The sequence below is a fragment of the Triturus cristatus genome, chromosome 9, assembly GCF_964204655.1.
Source record: "Triturus cristatus chromosome 9, aTriCri1.1, whole genome shotgun sequence".
In the NCBI taxonomy this organism is placed as follows: domain Eukaryota; kingdom Metazoa; phylum Chordata; class Amphibia; order Caudata; family Salamandridae; genus Triturus; species Triturus cristatus.
The window spans coordinates 1,214,449,229-1,214,470,031 of NC_140592.1; the positions used below are offsets into that span (position 1 = coordinate 1,214,449,229).

The 20,803-nt window shown below is 48.4% G+C and overlaps 2 protein-coding genes across 17 annotated transcripts in view; both read right to left on the reverse strand.

The window, feature by feature from the left end:
- Positions 1–20,803, reverse strand: part of RBM25 (RNA binding motif protein 25) — a 341,694-nt gene that overhangs the window by 255,193 nt on the left and 65,698 nt on the right. For all 16 annotated transcript variants that reach the window (XM_085627262.1, XM_085627263.1, XM_085627259.1 and 13 more), the window contains one exon: positions 1,729–1,778. In XM_085627262.1, the coding sequence (XP_085483388.1) occupies positions 1,729–1,778 (50 nt within the window). The remainder of the gene's footprint in view (positions 1–1,728; positions 1,779–20,803) is intronic.
- LOC146799649 (uncharacterized) overlaps positions 1–20,803 on the reverse strand; it is a 175,574-nt gene that overhangs the window by 144,932 nt on the left and 9,839 nt on the right. The window lies entirely within an intron of this gene.

Genomic DNA, 20,803 nt, shown 5'->3' on the forward strand with positions numbered 1-20,803 from the left:
TTAACAAGGTACATCTAAGGTTAAGTCAACAACAGATACATTTTAAAATGAATACTAAGTCCTGAAACTGGAAAATCAAGGAATTACTTAGCTAATCATTAAAAAGGGCTCATTACTCTTAAACTCACCATCAAAAATTGTATATTACATTAGAAACATCATTTGTTAGCCATTAAATGCCAATCCCGTCCCAACGCGAAGATAAACCTTCATTGAACTTTTCTTTCGTTTTTTTTAGTATCATTTTGAATTTTGTCAACTGGAATTAACTATCTTTCAATCAAATGCATCTCATATGTACATTTTCTATAGTATTACCTGCCAACATTTCGGTTGCCGGGTCCGATGTATCTCAGTGGCAATCGTGGATAAGCAACGCTGCAACTCGCTTGTATGCCAAATGTTAGATTCACTTTGAAACGGTCACAATGTAATCCGACTCACAGGGAAGGGCAGCTGGCAGACAAACTCCTATTCATGTCGGTTTCACAAAAGCATCCCAAATATACAAATTCAATAATAAAGGAAAATGTGTCCTAATAGTGTAGACTTTTTGCACCCAAGCCAATGTGAACCCTGAAAAGGCAGCTAAAAAGCAGAGACCACATGAATAATGAAATGCCTGCGAGTAACAGTCACTACCTACAATATGTTCTCCGCTCTAAAAAATAAAACGGGGTGGGAATTTCCTTTCTTCACACAACTGATGCTATTCAGAACTCCAGAGTTTTTTAAAAGTACAGACAGACCTCTGATGAAAGATCTCTATGAACTGGGGATTTCAACTTGGAGGGGTTCATGGGGACAGGAAGGGTTATGCAGAGGTGCACAAGCACTTGGCATGAGGAAGGACCACAAGATTATTTGATTACTGTTAGAATCTTTGACTTTTTGGAGATCCTGCTAAAAACCTTTTCCCCAAAGATACAGTGGAAAGACTCAACTACATCATGGTGCACTAACAGGAACTTAGCGAAAAACCATTTTGGTTTGAGAGTTTCAACAACCAGACAAAATGCACCTTGAAAGGCCATTTATTTTTTGTGAACTATAGTTTCTTAGCAGCACCAGCAAACTTAACAGAACACACTATATCGGAGTCACGTTCTGTGAACCGAATATTTCTTGTAAAACCGAACAAAAAAAGCAAGTGAATCAAATGTCACCTGTAAATTGATAAGAAAACTGGATAGGCTGTGTGTTTTATTATCCAAGCATGGAAAAGAGAACTTGTGCTTACAATATCCTGCAATATTTTACCCGTTGCAGTTGATTAGTTAAACGTAAGCACATTCTACCCCTTGTGTTCTCTGGAACCTGTATAAATATACAATTGTGCCAAACGTGCGTAAAACCACTAAGATATACAGTGTCACCTTAGTTTAATACCAGTTAACCTGAATCAAATGTGAAATTTAGACCTGTTGGGAGTGTATAATGCAGGCGAAACCACGCGCTTCCATTCTGTGAAATCTCCTCATTCATTTCTGATGATGGTTTCACGATGCAGGTACCTGTCCATTAGGAACTAGACGGCCAGCACCATCTCATTTCACATAGATCAAGTATAAGCTGCCAAAAGGGAACAATCATTATGAACATTTACCAATCCTTCACATTGAATTACAGCAAAGATGACAACTACGACATCTCCTTTGGTTTGCTGACCATTTACAGCCAGCTAAAAGCTAGAAAATTAATAAGAGTATGATATGGAAATGAACTTACAGTTGGAGCTGGAGCCATTAGGCTCATTGGTACAGGAATCATTGGGGTCCCTGAAAAAGAAAAAAAGCACACCATGTTAGTGGATACCTACTAAGCCTGGGCAAAGCACTACGCTACGTAGTTTGCGAAGTTTGCGCCACTTCGCACTACGCGAATTGCACGTAGCACAGTGCGAACACGCGTAGCGTTGCGTAGTGCAGCGGTCATTTTTTGCTTGCCCGCGGCCCTCAACGTCAAGTTGGCGACCGCGAACAAGCAAAATGACATCCCGGCGAGACTTTTTCCTCGTTCGCGATCAACATCATCAAGTTGGCGATCGCGAGCGTGGAAAATAAACCTCCCGGCGAGATTCTGAACGCGAGGAGGTCAGGTTTCTCATTGCGAGTGGTCGCGTATGCTCGCGATGAGAAACTACCAGTCCGCGTTGAGAAAGCTGCCGCTCGAGTAAAAATCTACTCGAGCGGCAGAAAACTACAGCTCACACTGTGCAAGATGCCGTTTTCAATGATTGCACAGTGCCGGTTGCTTGTCCGCACTGTGCAATCATTAAAAACGACATCTTGCACAGTGTGAACAGGGTACTAGGCAGTTCGCGAAGTGCTACGCGTAGCTTAGCTTAGTGCGAAGTGCACTTTGCGTAGCTTCGCGTAGTGCGAAGTGCACTTTGCGTAGCTTCGCGTAGTGCTACTTCGCGAACTACGCCCAGGGTTAATACCTACACATGAGCAAAGTTTGTCAATATCATCAAGTTGTACTACAATACCCAACAAGAAGTGCCTGTATCTGAGTGTACGAAGATTAGAATTCTAGTTAAAAGCACCACTAGTATTTATTCAAACTTGCACTAATTATACTTAAAGATGAACCAAAGCGCGTATCCATCTGAAGGCAGAACTTTGAGACCATACCACTGAACTATTTGTAGTTCCCTAGATTCAAGCGGTATTGGTACCATAGACAGGGGGGAAAAAGAAAATATTAATTTTTCATTTCGAAAGGCAACTCGCTTTCACAAGACCATCCAACGGCTGATGACCGATCTCAAAACTCCAGCTAGAATACCAGTTGATGTACAGATTATTTTTATTTCCCTCTGCACTAATTGGCGATGCCTGAGTGGGCTAGGCGCATTCTAAGAATATCCTTTGAAGGATGTAGAAATATGGCGACTGCAATGGGGATTCTCAGTATGCAATTTTCTGACACTTGTTTAAACTGGTAAACCAATTGACACTTGAACATTCTTAAAAGAGGAAAATAATTGCACTTTAAAAAGCACACCCAGTTAAGGATTTATTCACATGCATGTGAAGGAAACAATGCATACTTGTGATTCTCTGTCCTGCACTTAGTGGATGCAAGCACTTCATAGCAGGGAAACAAGTCAAACAGGATGCGTTTCAAATATAAATAGAGTATCACACTAAAAACGCCGCTGAAGGTCACATGAGCCCACAGGACCTGCAAGAGGTGTGATGCAAGCTTTCTAAACAGTGTGTGTGCAATGCAAATTTAATGCCACACTTTCATCTACATGTGTGTACAGACTAAATACACATTAGGCTCCGGCAAGAAAACAAGAACTCAATACGCATTCAATAATAAACAGTTGAAAAATAGACAAAATCTCACAACAATCCCAAATGAGTGCAAACCAGCACATAAAACAGGACTACTCCAACAAGCATTGGCAAATGGTAAAAGTAACAAAACAAAAAAAAGTCCTATGGCGCGGTCAACGCTGCCCGTTTTAAAGCTTATTTTTACATTCAACAATGCTGCACAACAACCACACAGCTGTACTACTTGGCTAAACACACTGACAAAGCCAATACATCTTCCTTAGGCAAGACCTATTGACTTTGCCAGTGCTCGTTTCCTAACATGATGCAAGGTGTCCAGAACAGCAAAATGGAGGAGTCAGTGGGAGAGGGAAGAAGGATGTGGGGGGGAGGGAAGAAGGATGTGGGGGAGAGGTCACAGGTGCAGAGTTCAGAACAGGTGAACCAAGTTTAAGACTCTCGTCAGATCAACATCCTGTGATTCTGGGCAGATCACTTAATCTCCCCTGTCCAAGACAAAAAAATGACAGGAGTATTAAATCATTTTTATAAGCAAGTCTGTGTCCATAGAATCGTGCAACGTGAACTGAACTGTCTGCAAACTCAAGTACACCCATGGCACAACAGAGAAGTTTCCACAGCTCAATCTCTTGGTATGCTGGGATTTGCAGTTATTTGTTAATAGGATAAGCAAAACGGCAAGTACCAGGATGCAATGAAGAAGAAGAAGAAAAAAAACAGTGAGAGTGTCTAGGAAGCTGGCTCTGTATGGATTTTGTTAATTACCCAGTAAGCATCTTTTCTTGGCATGTAGATTCACATTCTTTACATACACCGAAACTGCTGTCATCTAGTGTTGGGTCCGGATGTTTGCAAGTTGTTTTTCTTTGTAGTCTTTTCTAGTCATGAGGTAAGGTGACTCCGCCTTTCGGTGATAGCGCATATGGGCATCAACTCCACTGTTCGATTATTTTCTCGCAGAAGGGTTAGAATGGATTATTTTCTCGCAGAAGGGTTAGAATGGATTATTTTCTCGCAGAAGGGTTAGAATGGATTATTTTCTCGCAGAAGGGTTAGAATGGAGTAAGTGTAGTATAGAGATGTCCATGCGTATGAATATATAATTAAGAACTGCAACAACTACAGGTGCCCGGGGAGGTGGATAGGAGCATGTGAATCTACAGCTCTACATGCCAAGAACAGATGCTTACTGGGTAAGTAACAATCCGTTCGAGGCATGTGTGCTGTAGATACATATGCTTTGCATAGACTACAAAACAGTATACTCCCAAAGCAGTGACTAACGTGTAGATGTTGCAGTTGTTGGAAACGGTGTTTTAAGTACTGCTTGGCCTACATTAGCTTGTTGGTGTGCTAACACATCTACACAATAGTGTTTGGCAAATGTGTGTGGTGTAGACCCTGTAGCTGCCTTACATATGTCAGCTAGAGAAATGTTACCTAAAAAGGCCATAGTAGTGTGAGAAAGTGGCTCTGTATATACTGTTCCCTAATAGGTACAGGGTGTACAGAGTCCACAGTCCCCCAGAGGCTGATAGAGGTCAAAGTTAGGTATGACCTTACTCTCAAAAGTGGTAGCTTGGTCGAGCAGTAAGGCAGTACCAGAGGACAGTGTAAAGCATTTATTGTACACACTCAGTCAGCAAATGGTTTCACACACTCAATAACTGAACTCTAGGCCAATGATTTGTATATATAAAATATATGCTTGTTTTATTTTTAGAACCACAAGGGGATAAAAATATACTTTCTCAGAATGAGAGGTTGAATATAAATACTTTTGTTTCAAGCAATAAATTTGTAAAACAGTCACAGTTGGTTGCAATAAACAATCCTATTTCCTAAACATAACAATGCATTGAGCTCAATGGTAAATTCAGGTTATTTGTAATAAATTACTTTTCAGATTACTTTTGGAATTCCAGGTCTGGATCCTAGAACCAGCCTGGGGTCAGTATTCAGAATCAAGTGAGGAAAGTCGACTTAATAACTGTAAGAATTTTTAGATAATATTTAGCTATTTCAAAAGTTAGCACTTAGAAAATATTTCACAGAAAACATTCAATGGATCTCTATGGCAAGAAATTCAAATTGCAGGTAGAGTACTTTATCGTTACTTTAGTAATCCAGGACTGGGTGCCTAGACCCAGGACTGGGGTCCTTATCGAAAGCAGGTAAGTAATTTCGTTTGCAGAAATGGTACGATTTTAAAAGAATATTTCAAATTTGCAAAAGTAGACACTTAGAAGAAATTTCACAGAAAAGCAGACAATGGTTTCCTATGGGAGAAAAATGAGTTAGAAGTAAGTATAGTTGTGAACACTTTTCAGAGTCAGGGCTGGGCACCAAGATCCAGCACTGGGAGCTCACCTAGGAGCAGGTGAGTAAATTCGTTTTTGTCACTTGGCTGATTTTTGGTGAATTTTTGCAGTTTTGAAAAGTTCACACTTAGAAGATTTTTGAAGAAAAAGCCAGTCAATGTTACCCTATGAGGAAAATGAAGTTAGCGGTTTAAGGGTAAGTACTCGACTGGTAATGTTGAAATTCCGGGCATGGACTCAGGGGTCCCCCAGTGTCAGGTAAGCACAGTTGGTTCACCCTCAGCGGTTTCAGGACGGCCGGGTGCAGAGAGAGTTGGGCCCAATGTTATCCTATGAGGGATAGGGGGGCCTTGGTTGGTGGCTGCTGTCTGGCAAGCCACGCGGCTGTGGGAGCTGGGCTCCTGGTCACTTACTCAGGGCAAGTGGGGAAGTAGGTTAGAGTAGAGAGGGCACTGCCAGGGCCACTCGGGCGGCTGGGTGCAGGGTGCTTTTGAGCCTTAGGGCGCTCAATGGAAATCAATGGGAATGTTCCGGTTTGGAAAGAGGCTGCAGGCTCGGGGACGAGGATGTTTCAGGTGCCACCACCACGTCGAGAGGTAAGTTGGGTAGTTGTAGGTTAGGTGGGTACCCCGGGATTGGGCACAGGGGGTCGCAGGGCGCCGGGTGCAGGGGTGCCTTTTGACGTCGGGAATCTTACCCTCTGGTTGGTCGCGGCTGGGGTGGCACTTGGTTCTGAGGCTGCAGGCTTCTTCCGGGATGTCGAGGGGGGTCCTTGGGTGCCGGACTCGGGGTCACAGTCGCCGTGGGGTCGTCCTCAGGGTCTTTGTCCACTCCGGCACTGGCCAGGCTTGGCTGGTGCAGAGTGTGTTGGGTCCGCGGTCCCGGGCTGGTGCCAGGGATAGCAAGTAGGTTTCTTGAGTAGAGCCTCTACTCGTGGGAGTCCCAGGGGCTTAGAGCTAAAGGGTAGCCAGGTCCTCCGGGGTTGGTGAGGTTGCTGGCCACGTGGGATGCCGCGCTGGTGCAGGTTCGAGAGTCGACAGGCCGGTGGGGCTGGGGCCAAAGCAGTTGGTGTCTTCTTCTCTTTTTAGCAGCTGCAGGGCAGGTCTTTGTTCTTCTTGCTCTTCTTGTCGTTTTTCTATCTGGAATCTCGGGAAGGAAGGTTCAGGGGGCCCCTAAATACTAGATTTAGGGGCGTTACAGGTAGGTGAAGGCCAGGGACCAATGGGTCCTTGTCCTGGGGTGGGTACACCCCCTATCCTGCCTCTCTCCTGTGGGAGGGGGGCAGTAGCCTAATCCTGATAGGGTAGGGCCTCCCATCTTCAAGATGGCGAGAGCCCGGAGATGTGCTTCACCTCGCCTCCCCCACCTGAGGGGTGGGGTGGGCAGGCTGGCACATCCCCTGTCCTTGTATGGGGTTTCCGGCCAAGCTTCCCGCCAGAGTGGGGGGTTGCAGTGGCCTGGGGAAACTCCAACTGGCGGCATGCCTTTGAAGCTTCCCTTTGCTCATCCTGGGGGAGGAGATTTCTCACCTCACCCAGGATGTGCATTGTTGCAGGCCCGGGAGAGCAGGGGCTCTCCCACCCAGGGGTCCAGCAACGTGTCTGCTGTGTGGCAGCCGGGGCAGCCTCAGAGCAGACGTGGATTGCAAGTTAGCTGTAAGGGGGCATCTTCTAAGATGCCCTCTGGGGTGCTTAGTACATTAAATCCCACACTGGCATCAGTGTGGGTTCAATGTGCTGAGAAGTTTGATACCAAACTTCCCAGGCTTCAGTGTTGCCAGTATGGTGCTGTGGAGCTCGTGTTTGACAAGCTCTCAGCACCATGTATCCTTAAATGACAGCACTGCACTTACAGTGCCCAGGAATGGACCCGGGTACTGTAGGGGCACAGGGCTCCTGCTCCTGTGCCCACACCATAGGCGTAATGCACCCAGCTAGAGGGGTGGCTGGCATATGCCTTGGCAGTGTAGGTGATGGGCATGGTACACAGTGATGTGTGCCATGTCGACTCTTTGTTTTGTCCTGCACCCAGACACTCAGCCTGCAAGGGCAGTGTGTGGGTGTAAGGGTACAGGGCCTCTGAGGGTGGCACAATGAGTGCTGCAGCCCTTAGAGGCCTTCCCTGGTCACAAGGCCCTGGGTACCTAGGGTACCATTTACTAGGGGCTGACATGTGGCTAGGGTTTGCCAATTTGGAGTTTGTGTGGTTTAAGGAAGGAACATAGGCCCTGGGCACCTGATTGGCAGGAACCCAGGGTACACTCAATCGAAGTACATTCAGCAATTTAGCAAAAAGTGGGGGCATACCATGCAAGAAAGATGGCACTTTCTCACACAACCCCCCCCCAAACGAAAGGTGATGAGACTAACCTTGTCCTATGGAGTCTTCATTGTCTAAGTGGAAGAACCTGGAAAGTCCATCTGCATTGGCATGGGCAGTCCCTGGTCTGTGTTCCACTTCAAAGTCCATTCCCTGTAGGGAGATGGACCACCTCAGTAGTTTTGGATTTTCCCCTTTCATCTGCATTAGCCATCTGAGAGGTCTGTGGTCAGTTTGAACTAGGAAGTGAGTGCCAAACAAGTATGGCCTCAGCTTTTTCAGGGACCAAACCACAGCAAAGGCCTCCCTCTCAATGGCACTCCAACGCTGCTCTCTAGGGAGTAGTCTTCTGCTTATAAAAGCAACAGGTTGGTCTTGGCCTTCATCATTGGTCTGGGATAGGACCGCTCCTATCCCTAGCTCAGAGGCATCAGTCTGCACTATGAACTGCTTGGCATAATCTGGAGCTTTTAGAATTGGTGCTGAGCACATTGCTTCTTTTAGGGTGTCAAAAGCCTTTTGACAACTAACTGTCCAGTTAACTTTCTTGGGCATTTTCTTGGAGGTGAGTTCTGTGAGGGGGGTCACAATGGACCCATACCCCTTCACAAACCTCCTGTAGTACCCAGTCAAGCCAAGGAATGCCCTGACTTGGGTCTGGGTTGTTGGAGCTATCCAGTCCATGATGGCCTGGATTTTGGGTTGTAAGGGCTGTACCTGGCCTCCACCTACAAGGTGGCCCAAGTACACCACAGTGCCCTGCCCTATCTGGCATTTGGATGCCTTGATAGTGAGACCTGCACTCTGCAGAGCCTCTAAAACCTTCCCAAGGTGGATCAGGTGATCCTGCCAGGTGGAGCTAAAGACAGCAATATCATCCAGATAAGCTGCACTAAAGGACTCCAACCCAGCCAGGACGTGGTTCACCAACCTCTGGAAGGTGGCAGGGGCATTCTTTAACCCAAAGGGCATCACAGTAAACTGATAATGCCCATCAGGGGTGGAGAATGCTGTCTTTTCTTTTGCTCCTGGGGCCATGCCAATCTGCCAGTACCCTGCAGTTAAGTCAAAGGTACTGAGAAATTTGGCAGCCCCCAATTTGTCTATCAGTTCATCTGCTCTTGGGATAGGGTGAGCATCTGTCTTGGTGACAGAGTTGAGCCCTCTATAGTCCACACAGAACCTCATCTCTCTCTTTTCACCCTGTTGATGAGGTTTGGGGACCAGAACCACTGGGCTAGCCCAGGGGCTCTCTGAAGGCTCAATGACCCCTAACTCCAGCATCTTGCTGACCTCAGCTTTGATGCTTTCCTTGACTTGATCTGACTGTCGATAGATTTTGTTCTTGACAGGTGCACTGTCACCAGTGTCCACATCATGGGTACACCAGCTTGTCAGACCAGGGGTCAGGGAAAAGAGGCTAGCATATTGTTGCAAGACTTGCTTGCAGTCAGTCTGCTGTTGGGCAGAGAGGGTGTCTGAAAAAATCACACCATCTACTGACCCATCTTTTGGGCTGTAGGATAGGAGGTCAGGGAGTGGCTCACTCTCTGCTTCCTGTTCTTCATCAGTCACCATCAGCATGGTGATGTCAGCCCTATCATTGTAGAGTTTAAGGCGGTTCACATGGATGACCCTTTTGGGTGTCCTGCTAGTGCCCAGGTCAACTAGATAGGTGACCTCACTCTTTCTCTCTAGGATAGGGTAAGGGCCACTCCATTTGTCTTGGAGAGCCCTTGGTGCCACTGGCTCCAAAACCCACACCTGTTGCCCTGGTTGAAATTCAACCAGTGCAGCTTTTTGGTCATACCAGTGCTTCTGGAGCTCCTGGCTGGCCTCAAGGTTCTTGGATGCTTTTTCCATATACTCAGCCATTCTGGACCTTAGGCCAAGCACATAGTCCACTATGTCCTGTTTGGGTTCTTGAAGAGGCCTCTCCCAGCCCTCCTTTACAAGACACAGTGGTCCCCTTACAGGATGACCAAACAGAAGTTCAAAGGGTGAGAAACCTACTCCCTTCTGTGGCACTTCCCTGTAGGCGAAAAGCAAGCATGGTAATAGGACATCCCACCTCCTTTTGAGTTTCTCAGGGAGTCCCATGATCATACCTTTCAATGTCTTGTTGAACCTCTCAACAAGGCCATTGGTTTGTGGGTGGTAGGGTGTAGTAAACTTGTACTGCACTCCACACTCTTTCCACATGTGTGTTAGGTAAGCAGACATGAAGTTGGAACCTCTGTCTGAAACCACCTCCTTAGGAAAACCCACCCTGGTGAAGACACCCAGGAGGGCCTTGGCTACTGCAGGAGCTGTAGTAGTCCTAAGTGGAATTGCTTCAGGGTACCTAGTAGCATGATCCACTACTACTAGAATGAATTTGTTCCCTGAGGCTGTGGGAGGTTCGAGTGGACCCACAATGTCCACGCCTACCCTTTCAAAGGGGACCCCCACCACTGGTAGTGGAATGAGGGGGGCCTTTGGGTGGCCACCTGTCTTGCCACTGGCCTGACAGGTAACACAGGAGCTGACAAACTCCTTCACCTTTTGGTGCATCTGGGGCCAGTAAAAGTGACTCACTAACCTTTCCCAAGTTTTGGATTGCCCCAGATGTCCAGCTAGGGGGATGTCATGAGCCAAAGTTAGGAGGAACTCCCTGTACTTCTGTGGCACTACCACCCTCCTGGTGGCTCCAGGAGTGGGGTCTCTTGCCTCAGCATACAGTAATCCCTCTTCCCAATAAGCTCTGTGGGTACCACTGACATCTCCCCTGGCTTCTGAAGCAGCTTGTTGTCTCAGGCTTTCAAGAGTGGGACAGTCTCGCTGACCCTGGCACAGCTCTTCCCTAGAGGGTCCCCCTGGGCCCAAGAGTTCAACCTGGTAAGGGTCAAGCTCCATGGACTCAGTTCCCTCAGAGGTATCTACATCCTCTCCAGGGGGAGAGGGGTTCTGAGTGTTGGGCTGTACAGAAGCTGGTCCCCCAGTCTTCTTGTCCTTCCTCTTGGTTGGTTGGGCCATTATTCCAGGCTCCAAACCTACTTTTTCACCCCTCCTCTTGCTCTGTGCTCTGGTTTGCACACACACCAATTCAGGGATGCCCAGCATGGCTGCATGGGCCTTTAACTCAACCTCAGCCCAGGCTGAGGTTTCCAGATCATTTCCAAGCAGACATGCAGCTGGCAACTTTGGAGAGACCACTACCTGTTTCAGGCCAGTAACCCCCCCCCAGCCTAATGTTACCATGGCCATGGGATGACTAGTGGTGACACTGTCAGCGTTGGTGACTGGGTAAGACTTCCCAATCAAGTATTGCTCAGGGGAAACCAGTGTGTCTTTCACCATAGTGACACTGGCACCTGTATCCCTCAGAGCTTCTACCCTAGTTCCATTCACCCAGGGGTACTGTAAGTATTTCTTCAAGTTGGGGGGCCACACAGCCACAGTGGCAAACTCCACTTCTCCCAAGGAGACTAAACTTGCTTCAGTGTGTTCCCAGATTTGCTCAGGGTACACCTCTGATCCCATTTGTATACTTGCTGCCCCAGGAGTGGCTGTACTGGGTGCCTTAGGGGCTTTGTTTTGGGGGCAAGATACAGTTAGGTGTCCCTGCTTCTTACAGGTATTACAAAAGGCCTTTAAGGGATCAAAGTTCTTCCCCCTATATGGTTGGGGCACATAGGGAGTAGTTTGGGTCCCACCCACCTGAACAGGTTTTTGGGGCCCTTTGGAAGACTCAGACTTTTTATCTTGGGGATTCTCACCACCTTTCCCCTGGGGAGGTTTTGTGACCACCTTCTTTTGGTCACCCCCAGTGGTTGTCTTGGTCACCCTAGTCTTGACCCAGTGGTCCGCCTTCTTTCCCAATTCTTGGGGAGAAATTAGACCTAGGTCTACCAAATGCTGATGCAACTTTTCATTTGTGCAGTTACTCAAAATATGTTCCTTCATGAATAAATTGTACAATCCAGTAAAATCCTGCACACCATGTCCAGCTAACCAACCATCCAGTGTCTTCACTGAGAAATCTACAAAATCAATCCAGGACTGGGTCTGGGTTTTGTGAGCCCCCCTGAACCTAATTCTATACTCCTCAGTGGTGAATCCAAATCCCTCAATCAGAGCTTTCTTCATGAGGTCATAGGATCCTGCTTCTGGCCCAGAGAGGGTCAGAAGCCTGTCCCTGCAGTTACCAGAGAACAGTTCCCACAGGAGTGCCCCCCAGAGAGGTTTCTTTACTTTCCTGATATCACAAGCCCTCTCAAAGGCTGTGAACCATTTGGTGATATCATCACCTTCCTCAAATTTAGGGACAATCCCTTTGGGGATTTTAAGGTCAGAAGTTTCCTCCCTATCCTTGTTTTTATTGTTGCTGCCACCATTGATGGGTGCTAAACCCATCTCTCTCCTTTCCTTTTCTAGAGCCAGCAGCCTGGACTCTAGATCTATTCTTTTGGCCAGCCTCACAAGGCTGTCCTCTTCACTGGGGGGTCCCCCAGTGTTGTCTCTGGGACCAGAGCCACCTGTGTGGTCTCTAGGTGCCCAGATGCTATGTCTTGAGTTGGAGGGTATGGGTGCCATCTCCTCCCTAGGGAATAGTATGGGGAGGTTGCTGTCCTCCTCCCCTGTTTCCCTTTCCTCATCTGACTGGCCATCACCATGTTCAGATGGGTGGTCTTTAGCATACTCAGCCAGGAGCTCCTGGAGCCTTTGTTTGGATGGATGCTGACCCATTTGTAAATTTTTGAGTTTACATAAGGACCTCAATTCCTTGAAAGACAAGTGTAAGTAAGGTGTGAGGTCGAGCTCCTCCACCAGGTCCATGTTATTATTATCACTAATAGCTGGGTTTGTTTGAGACATTCTAACCTGACAGTTCTAACCCTCTACCCTGACTATAGTGACTTTTATTTTTCTAAAATTCTAATGGGACTTAAGCAAGGCCCTAGCAAGACTTTTAGTAATTTTGGAAAAACCAATCAGAATTCTAAAGGCAATTTTTAAGAGTTCTGTCGTGTGATCAGATGGTAACCAAGTAGTCCAACAAATGCAAGTTTGTATCCCACCGCTGATCCACCAATGTGAGAAAGTGGCTCTGTATATACTGTTCCCTAATAGGTACAGGGTGTACAGAGTCCACAGTCCCCCAGAGGCTGATAGAGGTCAAAGTTAGGTATGACCTTACTCTCAAAAGTGGTAGCTTGGTCGAGCAGTAAGGCAGTACCAGAGGACAGTGTAAAGCATTTATTGTACACACTCAGTCAGCAAATGGTTTCACACACTCAATAACTGAACTCTAGGCCAATGATTTGTATATATAAAATATATGCTTGTTTTATTTTTAGAACCACAAGGGGATAAAAATATACTTTCTCAGAATGAGAGGTTGAATATAAATACTTTTGTTTCAAGCAATAAATTTGTAAAACAGTCACAGTTGGTTGCAATAAACAATCCTATTTCCTAAACATAACAATGCATTGAGCTCAATGGTAAATTCAGGTTATTTGTAATAAATTACTTTTCAGATTACTTTTGGAATTCCAGGTCTGGATCCTAGAACCAGCCTGGGGTCAGTATTCAGAATCAAGTGAGGAAAGTCGACTTAATAACTGTAAGAATTTTTAGATAATATTTAGCTATTTCAAAAGTTAGCACTTAGAAAATATTTCACAGAAAACATTCAATGGATCTCTATGGCAAGAAATTCAAATTGCAGGTAGAGTACTTTATCGTTACTTTAGTAATCCAGGACTGGGTGCCTAGACCCAGGACTGGGGTCCTTATCGAAAGCAGGTAAGTAATTTCGTTTGCAGAAATGGTACGATTTTAAAAGAATATTTCAAATTTGCAAAAGTAGACACTTAGAAGAAATTTCACAGAAAAGCAGACAATGGTTTCCTATGGGAGAAAAATGAGTTAGAAGTAAGTATAGTTGTGAACACTTTTCAGAGTCAGGGCTGGGCACCAAGATCCAGCACTGGGAGCTCACCTAGGAGCAGGTGAGTAAATTCGTTTTTGTCACTTGGCTGATTTTTGGTGAATTTTTGCAGTTTTGAAAAGTTCACACTTAGAAGATTTTTGAAGAAAAAGCCAGTCAATGTTACCCTATGAGGAAAATGAAGTTAGCGGTTTAAGGGTAAGTACTCGACTGGTAATGTTGAAATTCCGGGCATGGACTCAGGGGTCCCCCAGTGTCAGGTAAGCACAGTTGGTTCACCCTCAGCGGTTTCAGGACGGCCGGGTGCAGAGAGAGTTGGGCCCAATGTTATCCTATGAGGGATAGGGGGGCCTTGGTTGGTGGCTGCTGTCTGGCAAGCCACGCGGCTGTGGGAGCTGGGCTCCTGGTCACTTACTCAGGGCAAGTGGGGAAGTAGGTTAGAGTAGAGAGGGCACTGCCAGGGCCACTCGGGCGGCTGGGTGCAGGGTGCTTTTGAGCCTTAGGGCGCTCAATGGAAATCAATGGGAATGTTCCGGTTTGGAAAGAGGCTGCAGGCTCGGGGACGAGGATGTTTCAGGTGCCACCACCACGTCGAGAGGTAAGTTGGGTAGTTGTAGGTTAGGTGGGTACCCCGGGATTGGGCACAGGGGGTCGCAGGGCGCCGGGTGCAGGGGTGCCTTTTGACGTCGGGAATCTTACCCTCTGGTTGGTCGCGGCTGGGGTGGCACTTGGTTCTGAGGCTGCAGGCTTCTTCCGGGATGTCGAGGGGGGTCCTTGGGTGCCGGACTCGGGGTCACAGTCGCCGTGGGGTCGTCCTCAGGGTCTTTGTCCACTCCGGCACTGGCCAGGCTTGGCTGGTGCAGAGTGTGTTGGGTCCGCGGTCCCGGGCTGGTGCCAGGGATAGCAAGTAGGTTTCTTGAGTAGAGCCTCTACTCGTGGGAGTCCCAGGGGCTTAGAGCTAAAGGGTAGCCAGGTCCTCCGGGGTTGGTGAGGTTGCTGGCCACGTGGGATGCCGCGCTGGTGCAGGTTCGAGAGTCGACAGGCCGGTGGGGCTGGGGCCAAAGCAGTTGGTGTCTTCTTCTCTTTTTAGCAGCTGCAGGGCAGGTCTTTGTTCTTCTTGCTCTTCTTGTCGTTTTTCTATCTGGAATCTCGGGAAGGAAGGTTCAGGGGGCCCCTAAATACTAGATTTAGGGGCGTTACAGGTAGGTGAAGGCCAGGGACCAATGGGTCCTTGTCCTGGGGTGGGTACACCCCCTATCCTGCCTCTCTCCTGTGGGAGGGGGGCAGTAGCCTAATCCTGATAGGGTAGGGCCTCCCATCTTCAAGATGGCGAGAGCCCGGAGATGTGCTTCACCTCGCCTCCCCCACCTGAGGGGTGGGGTGGGCAGGCTGGCACATCCCCTGTCCTTGTATGGGGTTTCCGGCCAAGCTTCCCGCCAGAGTGGGGGGTTGCAGTGGCCTGGGGAAACTCCAACTGGCGGCATGCCTTTGAAGCTTCCCTTTGCTCATCCTGGGGGAGGAGATTTCTCACCTCACCCAGGATGTGCATTGTTGCAGGCCCGGGAGAGCAGGGGCTCTCCCACCCAGGGGTCCAGCAACGTGTCTGCTGTGTGGCAGCCGGGGCAGCCTCAGAGCAGACGTGGATTGCAAGTTAGCTGTAAGGGGGCATCTTCTAAGATGCCCTCTGGGGTGCTTAGTACATTAAATCCCACACTGGCATCAGTGTGGGTTCAATGTGCTGAGAAGTTTGATACCAAACTTCCCAGGCTTCAGTGTTGCCAGTATGGTGCTGTGGAGCTCGTGTTTGACAAGCTCTCAGCACCATGTATCCTTAAATGACAGCACTGCACTTACAGTGCCCAGGAATGGACCCGGGTACTGTAGGGGCACAGGGCTCCTGCTCCTGTGCCCACACCATAGGCGTAATGCACCCAGCTAGAGGGGTGGCTGGCATATGCCTTGGCAGTGTAGGTGATGGGCATGGTACACAGTGATGTGTGCCATGTCGACTCTTTGTTTTGTCCTGCACCCAGACACTCAGCCTGCAAGGGCAGTGTGTGGGTGTAAGGGTACAGGGCCTCTGAGGGTGGCACAATGAGTGCTGCAGCCCTTAGAGGCCTTCCCTGGTCACAAGGCCCTGGGTACCTAGGGTACCATTTACTAGGGGCTGACATGTGGCTAGGGTTTGCCAATTTGGAGTTTGTGTGGTTTAAGGAAGGAACATAGGCCCTGGGCACCTGATTGGCAGGAACCCAGGGTACACTCAATCGAAGTACATTCAGCAATTTAGCAAAAAGTGGGGGCATACCATGCAAGAAAGATGGCACTTTCTCACACAACCCCCCCCCAAACGAAAGGTGATGAGACTAACCTTGTCCTATGGAGTCTTCATTGTCTAAGTGGAAGAACCTGGAAAGTCCATCTGCATTGGCATGGGCAGTCCCTGGTCTGTGTTCCACTTCAAAGTCCATTCCCTGTAGGGAGATGGACCACCTCAGTAGTTTTGGATTTTCCCCTTTCATCTGCATTAGCCATCTGAGAGGTCTGTGGTCAGTTTGAACTAGGAAGTGAGTGCCAAACAAGTATGGCCTCAGCTTTTTCAGGGACCAAACCACAGCAAAGGCCTCCCTCTCAATGGCACTCCAACGCTGCTCTCTAGGGAGTAGTCTTCTGCTTATAAAAGCAACAGGTTGGTCTTGGCCTTCATCATTGGTCTGGGATAGGACCGCTCCTATCCCTAGCTCAGAGGCATCAGTCTGCACTATGAACTGCTTGGCATAATCTGGAGCTTTTAGAATTGGTGCTGAGCACATTGCTTCTTTTAGGGTGTCAAAAGCCTTTTGACAACTAACTGTCCAGTTAACTTTCTTGGGCATTTTCTTGGAGGTGAGTTCTGTGAGGGGGGTCACAATGGACCCATACCCCTTCACAAACCTCCTGTAGTACCCAGTCAAGCCAAGGAATGCCCTGACTTGGGTCTGGGTTGTTGGAGCTATCCAGTCCATGATGGCCTGGATTTTGGGTTGTAAGGGCTGTACCTGGCCTCCACCTACAAGGTGGCCCAAGTACACCACAGTGCCCTGCCCTATCTGGCATTTGGATGCCTTGATAGTGAGACCTGCACTCTGCAGAGCCTCTAAAACCTTCCCAAGGTGGATCAGGTGATCCTGCCAGGTGGAGCTAAAGACAGCAATATCATCCAGATAAGCTGCACTAAAGGACTCCAACCCAGCCAGGACGTGGTTCACCAACCTCTGGAAGGTGGCAGGGGCATTCTTTAACCCAAAGGGCATCACAGTAAACTGATAATGCCCATCAGGGGTGGAGAATGCTGTCTTTTCTTTTGCTCCTGGGGCCATGCCAATCTGCCAGTACCCTGCAGTTAAGTCAAAGGTACTGAGAAATTTGGCAGCCCCCAATTTGTCTATCAGTTCATCTGCTCTTGGGATAGGGTGAGCATCTGTCTTGGTGACAGAGTTGAGCCCTCTATAGTCCACACAGAACCTCATCTCTCTCTTTTCACCCTGTTGATGAGGTTTGGGGACCAGAACCACTGGGCTAGCCCAGGGGCTCTCTGAAGGCTCAATGACCCCTAACTCCAGCATCTTGCTGACCTCAGCTTTGATGCTTTCCTTGACTTGATCTGACTGTCGATAGATTTTGTTCTTGACAGGTGCACTGTCACCAGTGTCCACATCATGGGTACACCAGCTTGTCAGACCAGGGGTCAGGGAAAAGAGGCTAGCATATTGTTGCAAGACTTGCTTGCAGTCAGTCTGCTGTTGGGCAGAGAGGGTGTCTGAAAAAATCACACCATCTACTGACCCATCTTTTGGGCTGTAGGATAGGAGGTCAGGGAGTGGCTCACTCTCTGCTTCCTGTTCTTCATCAGTCACCATCAGCATGGTGATGTCAGCCCTATCATTGTAGAGTTTAAGGCGGTTCACATGGATGACCCTTTTGGGTGTCCTGCTAGTGCCCAGGTCAACTAGATAGGTGACCTCACTCTTTCTCTCTAGGATAGGGTAAGGGCCACTCCATTTGTCTTGGAGAGCCCTTGGTGCCACTGGCTCCAAAACCCACACCTGTTGCCCTGGTTGAAATTCAACCAGTGCAGCTTTTTGGTCATACCAGTGCTTCTGGAGCTCCTGGCTGGCCTCAAGGTTCTTGGATGCTTTTTCCATATACTCAGCCATTCTGGACCTTAGGCCAAGCACATAGTCCACTATGTCCTGTTTGGGTTCTTGAAGAGGCCTCTCCCAGCCCTCCTTTACAAGACACAGTGGTCCCCTTACAGGATGACCAAACAGAAGTTCAAAGGGTGAGAAACCTACTCCCTTCTGTGGCACTTCCCTGTAGGCGAAAAGCAAGCATGGTAATAGGACATCCCACCTCCTTTTGAGTTTCTCAGGGAGTCCCATGATCATACCTTTCAATGTCTTGTTGAACCTCTCAACAAGGCCATTGGTTTGTGGGTGGTAGGGTGTAGTAAACTTGTACTGCACTCCACACTCTTTCCACATGTGTGTTAGGTAAGCAGACATGAAGTTGGAACCTCTGTCTGAAACCACCTCCTTAGGAAAACCCACCCTGGTGAAGACACCCAGGAGGGCCTTGGCTACTGCAGGAGCTGTAGTAGTCCTAAGTGGAATTGCTTCAGGGTACCTAGTAGCATGATCCACTACTACTAGAATGAATTTGTTCCCTGAGGCTGTGGGAGGTTCGAGTGGACCCACAATGTCCACGCCTACCCTTTCAAAGGGGACCCCCACCACTGGTAGTGGAATGAGGGGGGCCTTTGGGTGGCCACCTGTCTTGCCACTGGCCTGACAGGTAACACAGGAGCTGACAAACTCCTTCACCTTTTGGTGCATCTGGGGCCAGTAAAAGTGACTCACTAACCTTTCCCAAGTTTTGGATTGCCCCAGATGTCCAGCTAGGGGGATGTCATGAGCCAAAGTTAGGAGGAACTCCCTGTACTTCTGTGGCACTACCACCCTCCTGGTGGCTCCAGGAGTGGGGTCTCTTGCCTCAGCATACAGTAATCCCTCTTCCCAATAAGCTCTGTGGGTACCACTGACATCTCCCCTGGCTTCTGAAGCAGCTTGTTGTCTCAGGCTTTCAAGAGTGGGACAGTCTCGCTGACCCTGGCACAGCTCTTCCCTAGAGGGTCCCCCTGGGCCCAAGAGTTCAACCTGGTAAGGGTCAAGCTCCATGGACTCAGTTCCCTCAGAGGTATCTACATCCTCTCCAGGGGGAGAGGGGTTCTGAGTGTTGGGCTGTACAGAAGCTGGTCCCCCAGTCTTCTTGTCCTTCCTCTTGGTTGGTTGGGCCATTATTCCAGGCTCCAAACCTACTTTTTCACCCCTCCTCTTGCTCTGTGCTCTGGTTTGCACACACACCAATTCAGGGATGCCCAGCATGGCTGCATGGGCCTTTAACTCAACCTCAGCCCAGGCTGAGGTTTCCAGATCATTTCCAAGCAGACATGCAGCTGGCAACTTTGGAGAGACCACTACCTGTTTCAGGCCAGTAACCCCCCCCCAGCCTAATGTTACCATGGCCATGGGATGACTAGTGGTGACACTGTCAGCGTTGGTGACTGGGTAAGACTTCCCAATCAAGTATTGCTCAGGGGAAACCAGTGTGTCTTTCACCATAGTGACACTGGCACCTGTATCCCTCAGAGCTTCTACCCTAGTTCCATTCACCCAGGGGTACTGTAAGTATTTCTTCAAGTTGGGGGGCCACACAGCCACAGTGGCAAACTCCACTTCTCCCAAGGAGACTAAACTTGCTTCAGTGTGTTCCCAGATTTGCTCAGGGTACACCTCTGATCCCATTTGTATACTTGCTGCCCCAGGAGTGGCTGTACTGGGTGCCTTAGGGGCTTTGTTTTGGGGGCAAGATACAGTTAGGTGTCCCTGCTTCTTACAGGTATTACAAAAGGCCTTTAAGGGATCAAAGTTCTTCCCCCTATATGGTTGGGGCACATAGGGAGTAGTTTGGGTCCCACCCACCTGAACAGGTTTTTGGGGCCCTTTGGAAGACTCAGACTTTTTATCTTGGGGATTCTCACCACCTTTCCCCTGGGGAGGTTTTGTGACCACCTTCTTTTGGTCACCCCCAGTGGTTGTCTTGGTCACCCTAGTCTTGACCCAGTGGTCCGCCTTCTTTCCCAATTCTTGGGGAGAAATTAGACCTAGGTCTACCAAATGCTGATGCAACTTTTCATTTGTGCAGTTACTCAAAATATGTTCCTTCATGAATAAATTGTACAATCCAGTAAAATCCTGCACACCATGTCCAGCTAACCAACCATCCAGTGTCTTCACTGAGAAATCTACAAAATCAATCCAGGACTGGGTCTGGGTTTTGTGAGCCCCCCTGAACCTAATTCTATACTCCTCAGTGGTGAATCCAAATCCCTCAATCAGAGCTTTCTTCATGAGGTCATAGGATCCTGCTTCTGGCCCAGAGAGGGTCAGAAGCCTGTCCCTGCAGTTACCAGAGAACAGTTCCCACAGGAGTGCCCCCCAGAGAGGTTTCTTTACTTTCCTGATATCACAAGCCCTCTCAAAGGCTGTGAACCATTTGGTGATATCATCACCTTCCTCAAATTTAGGGACAATCCCTTTGGGGATTTTAAGGTCAGAAGTTTCCTCCCTATCCTTGTTTTTATTGTTGCTGCCACCATTGATGGGTGCTAAACCCATCTCTCTCCTTTCCTAGAGCCAGCAGCCTGGACTCTAGATCTATTCTTTTGGCCAGCCTCACAAGGCTGTCCTCTTCACTGGGGGGTCCCCCAGTGTTGTCTCTGGGACCAGAGCCACCTGTGTGGTCTCTAGGTGCCCAGATGCTATGTCTTGAGTTGGAGGGTATGGGTGCCATCTCCTCCCTAGGGAATAGTATGGGGA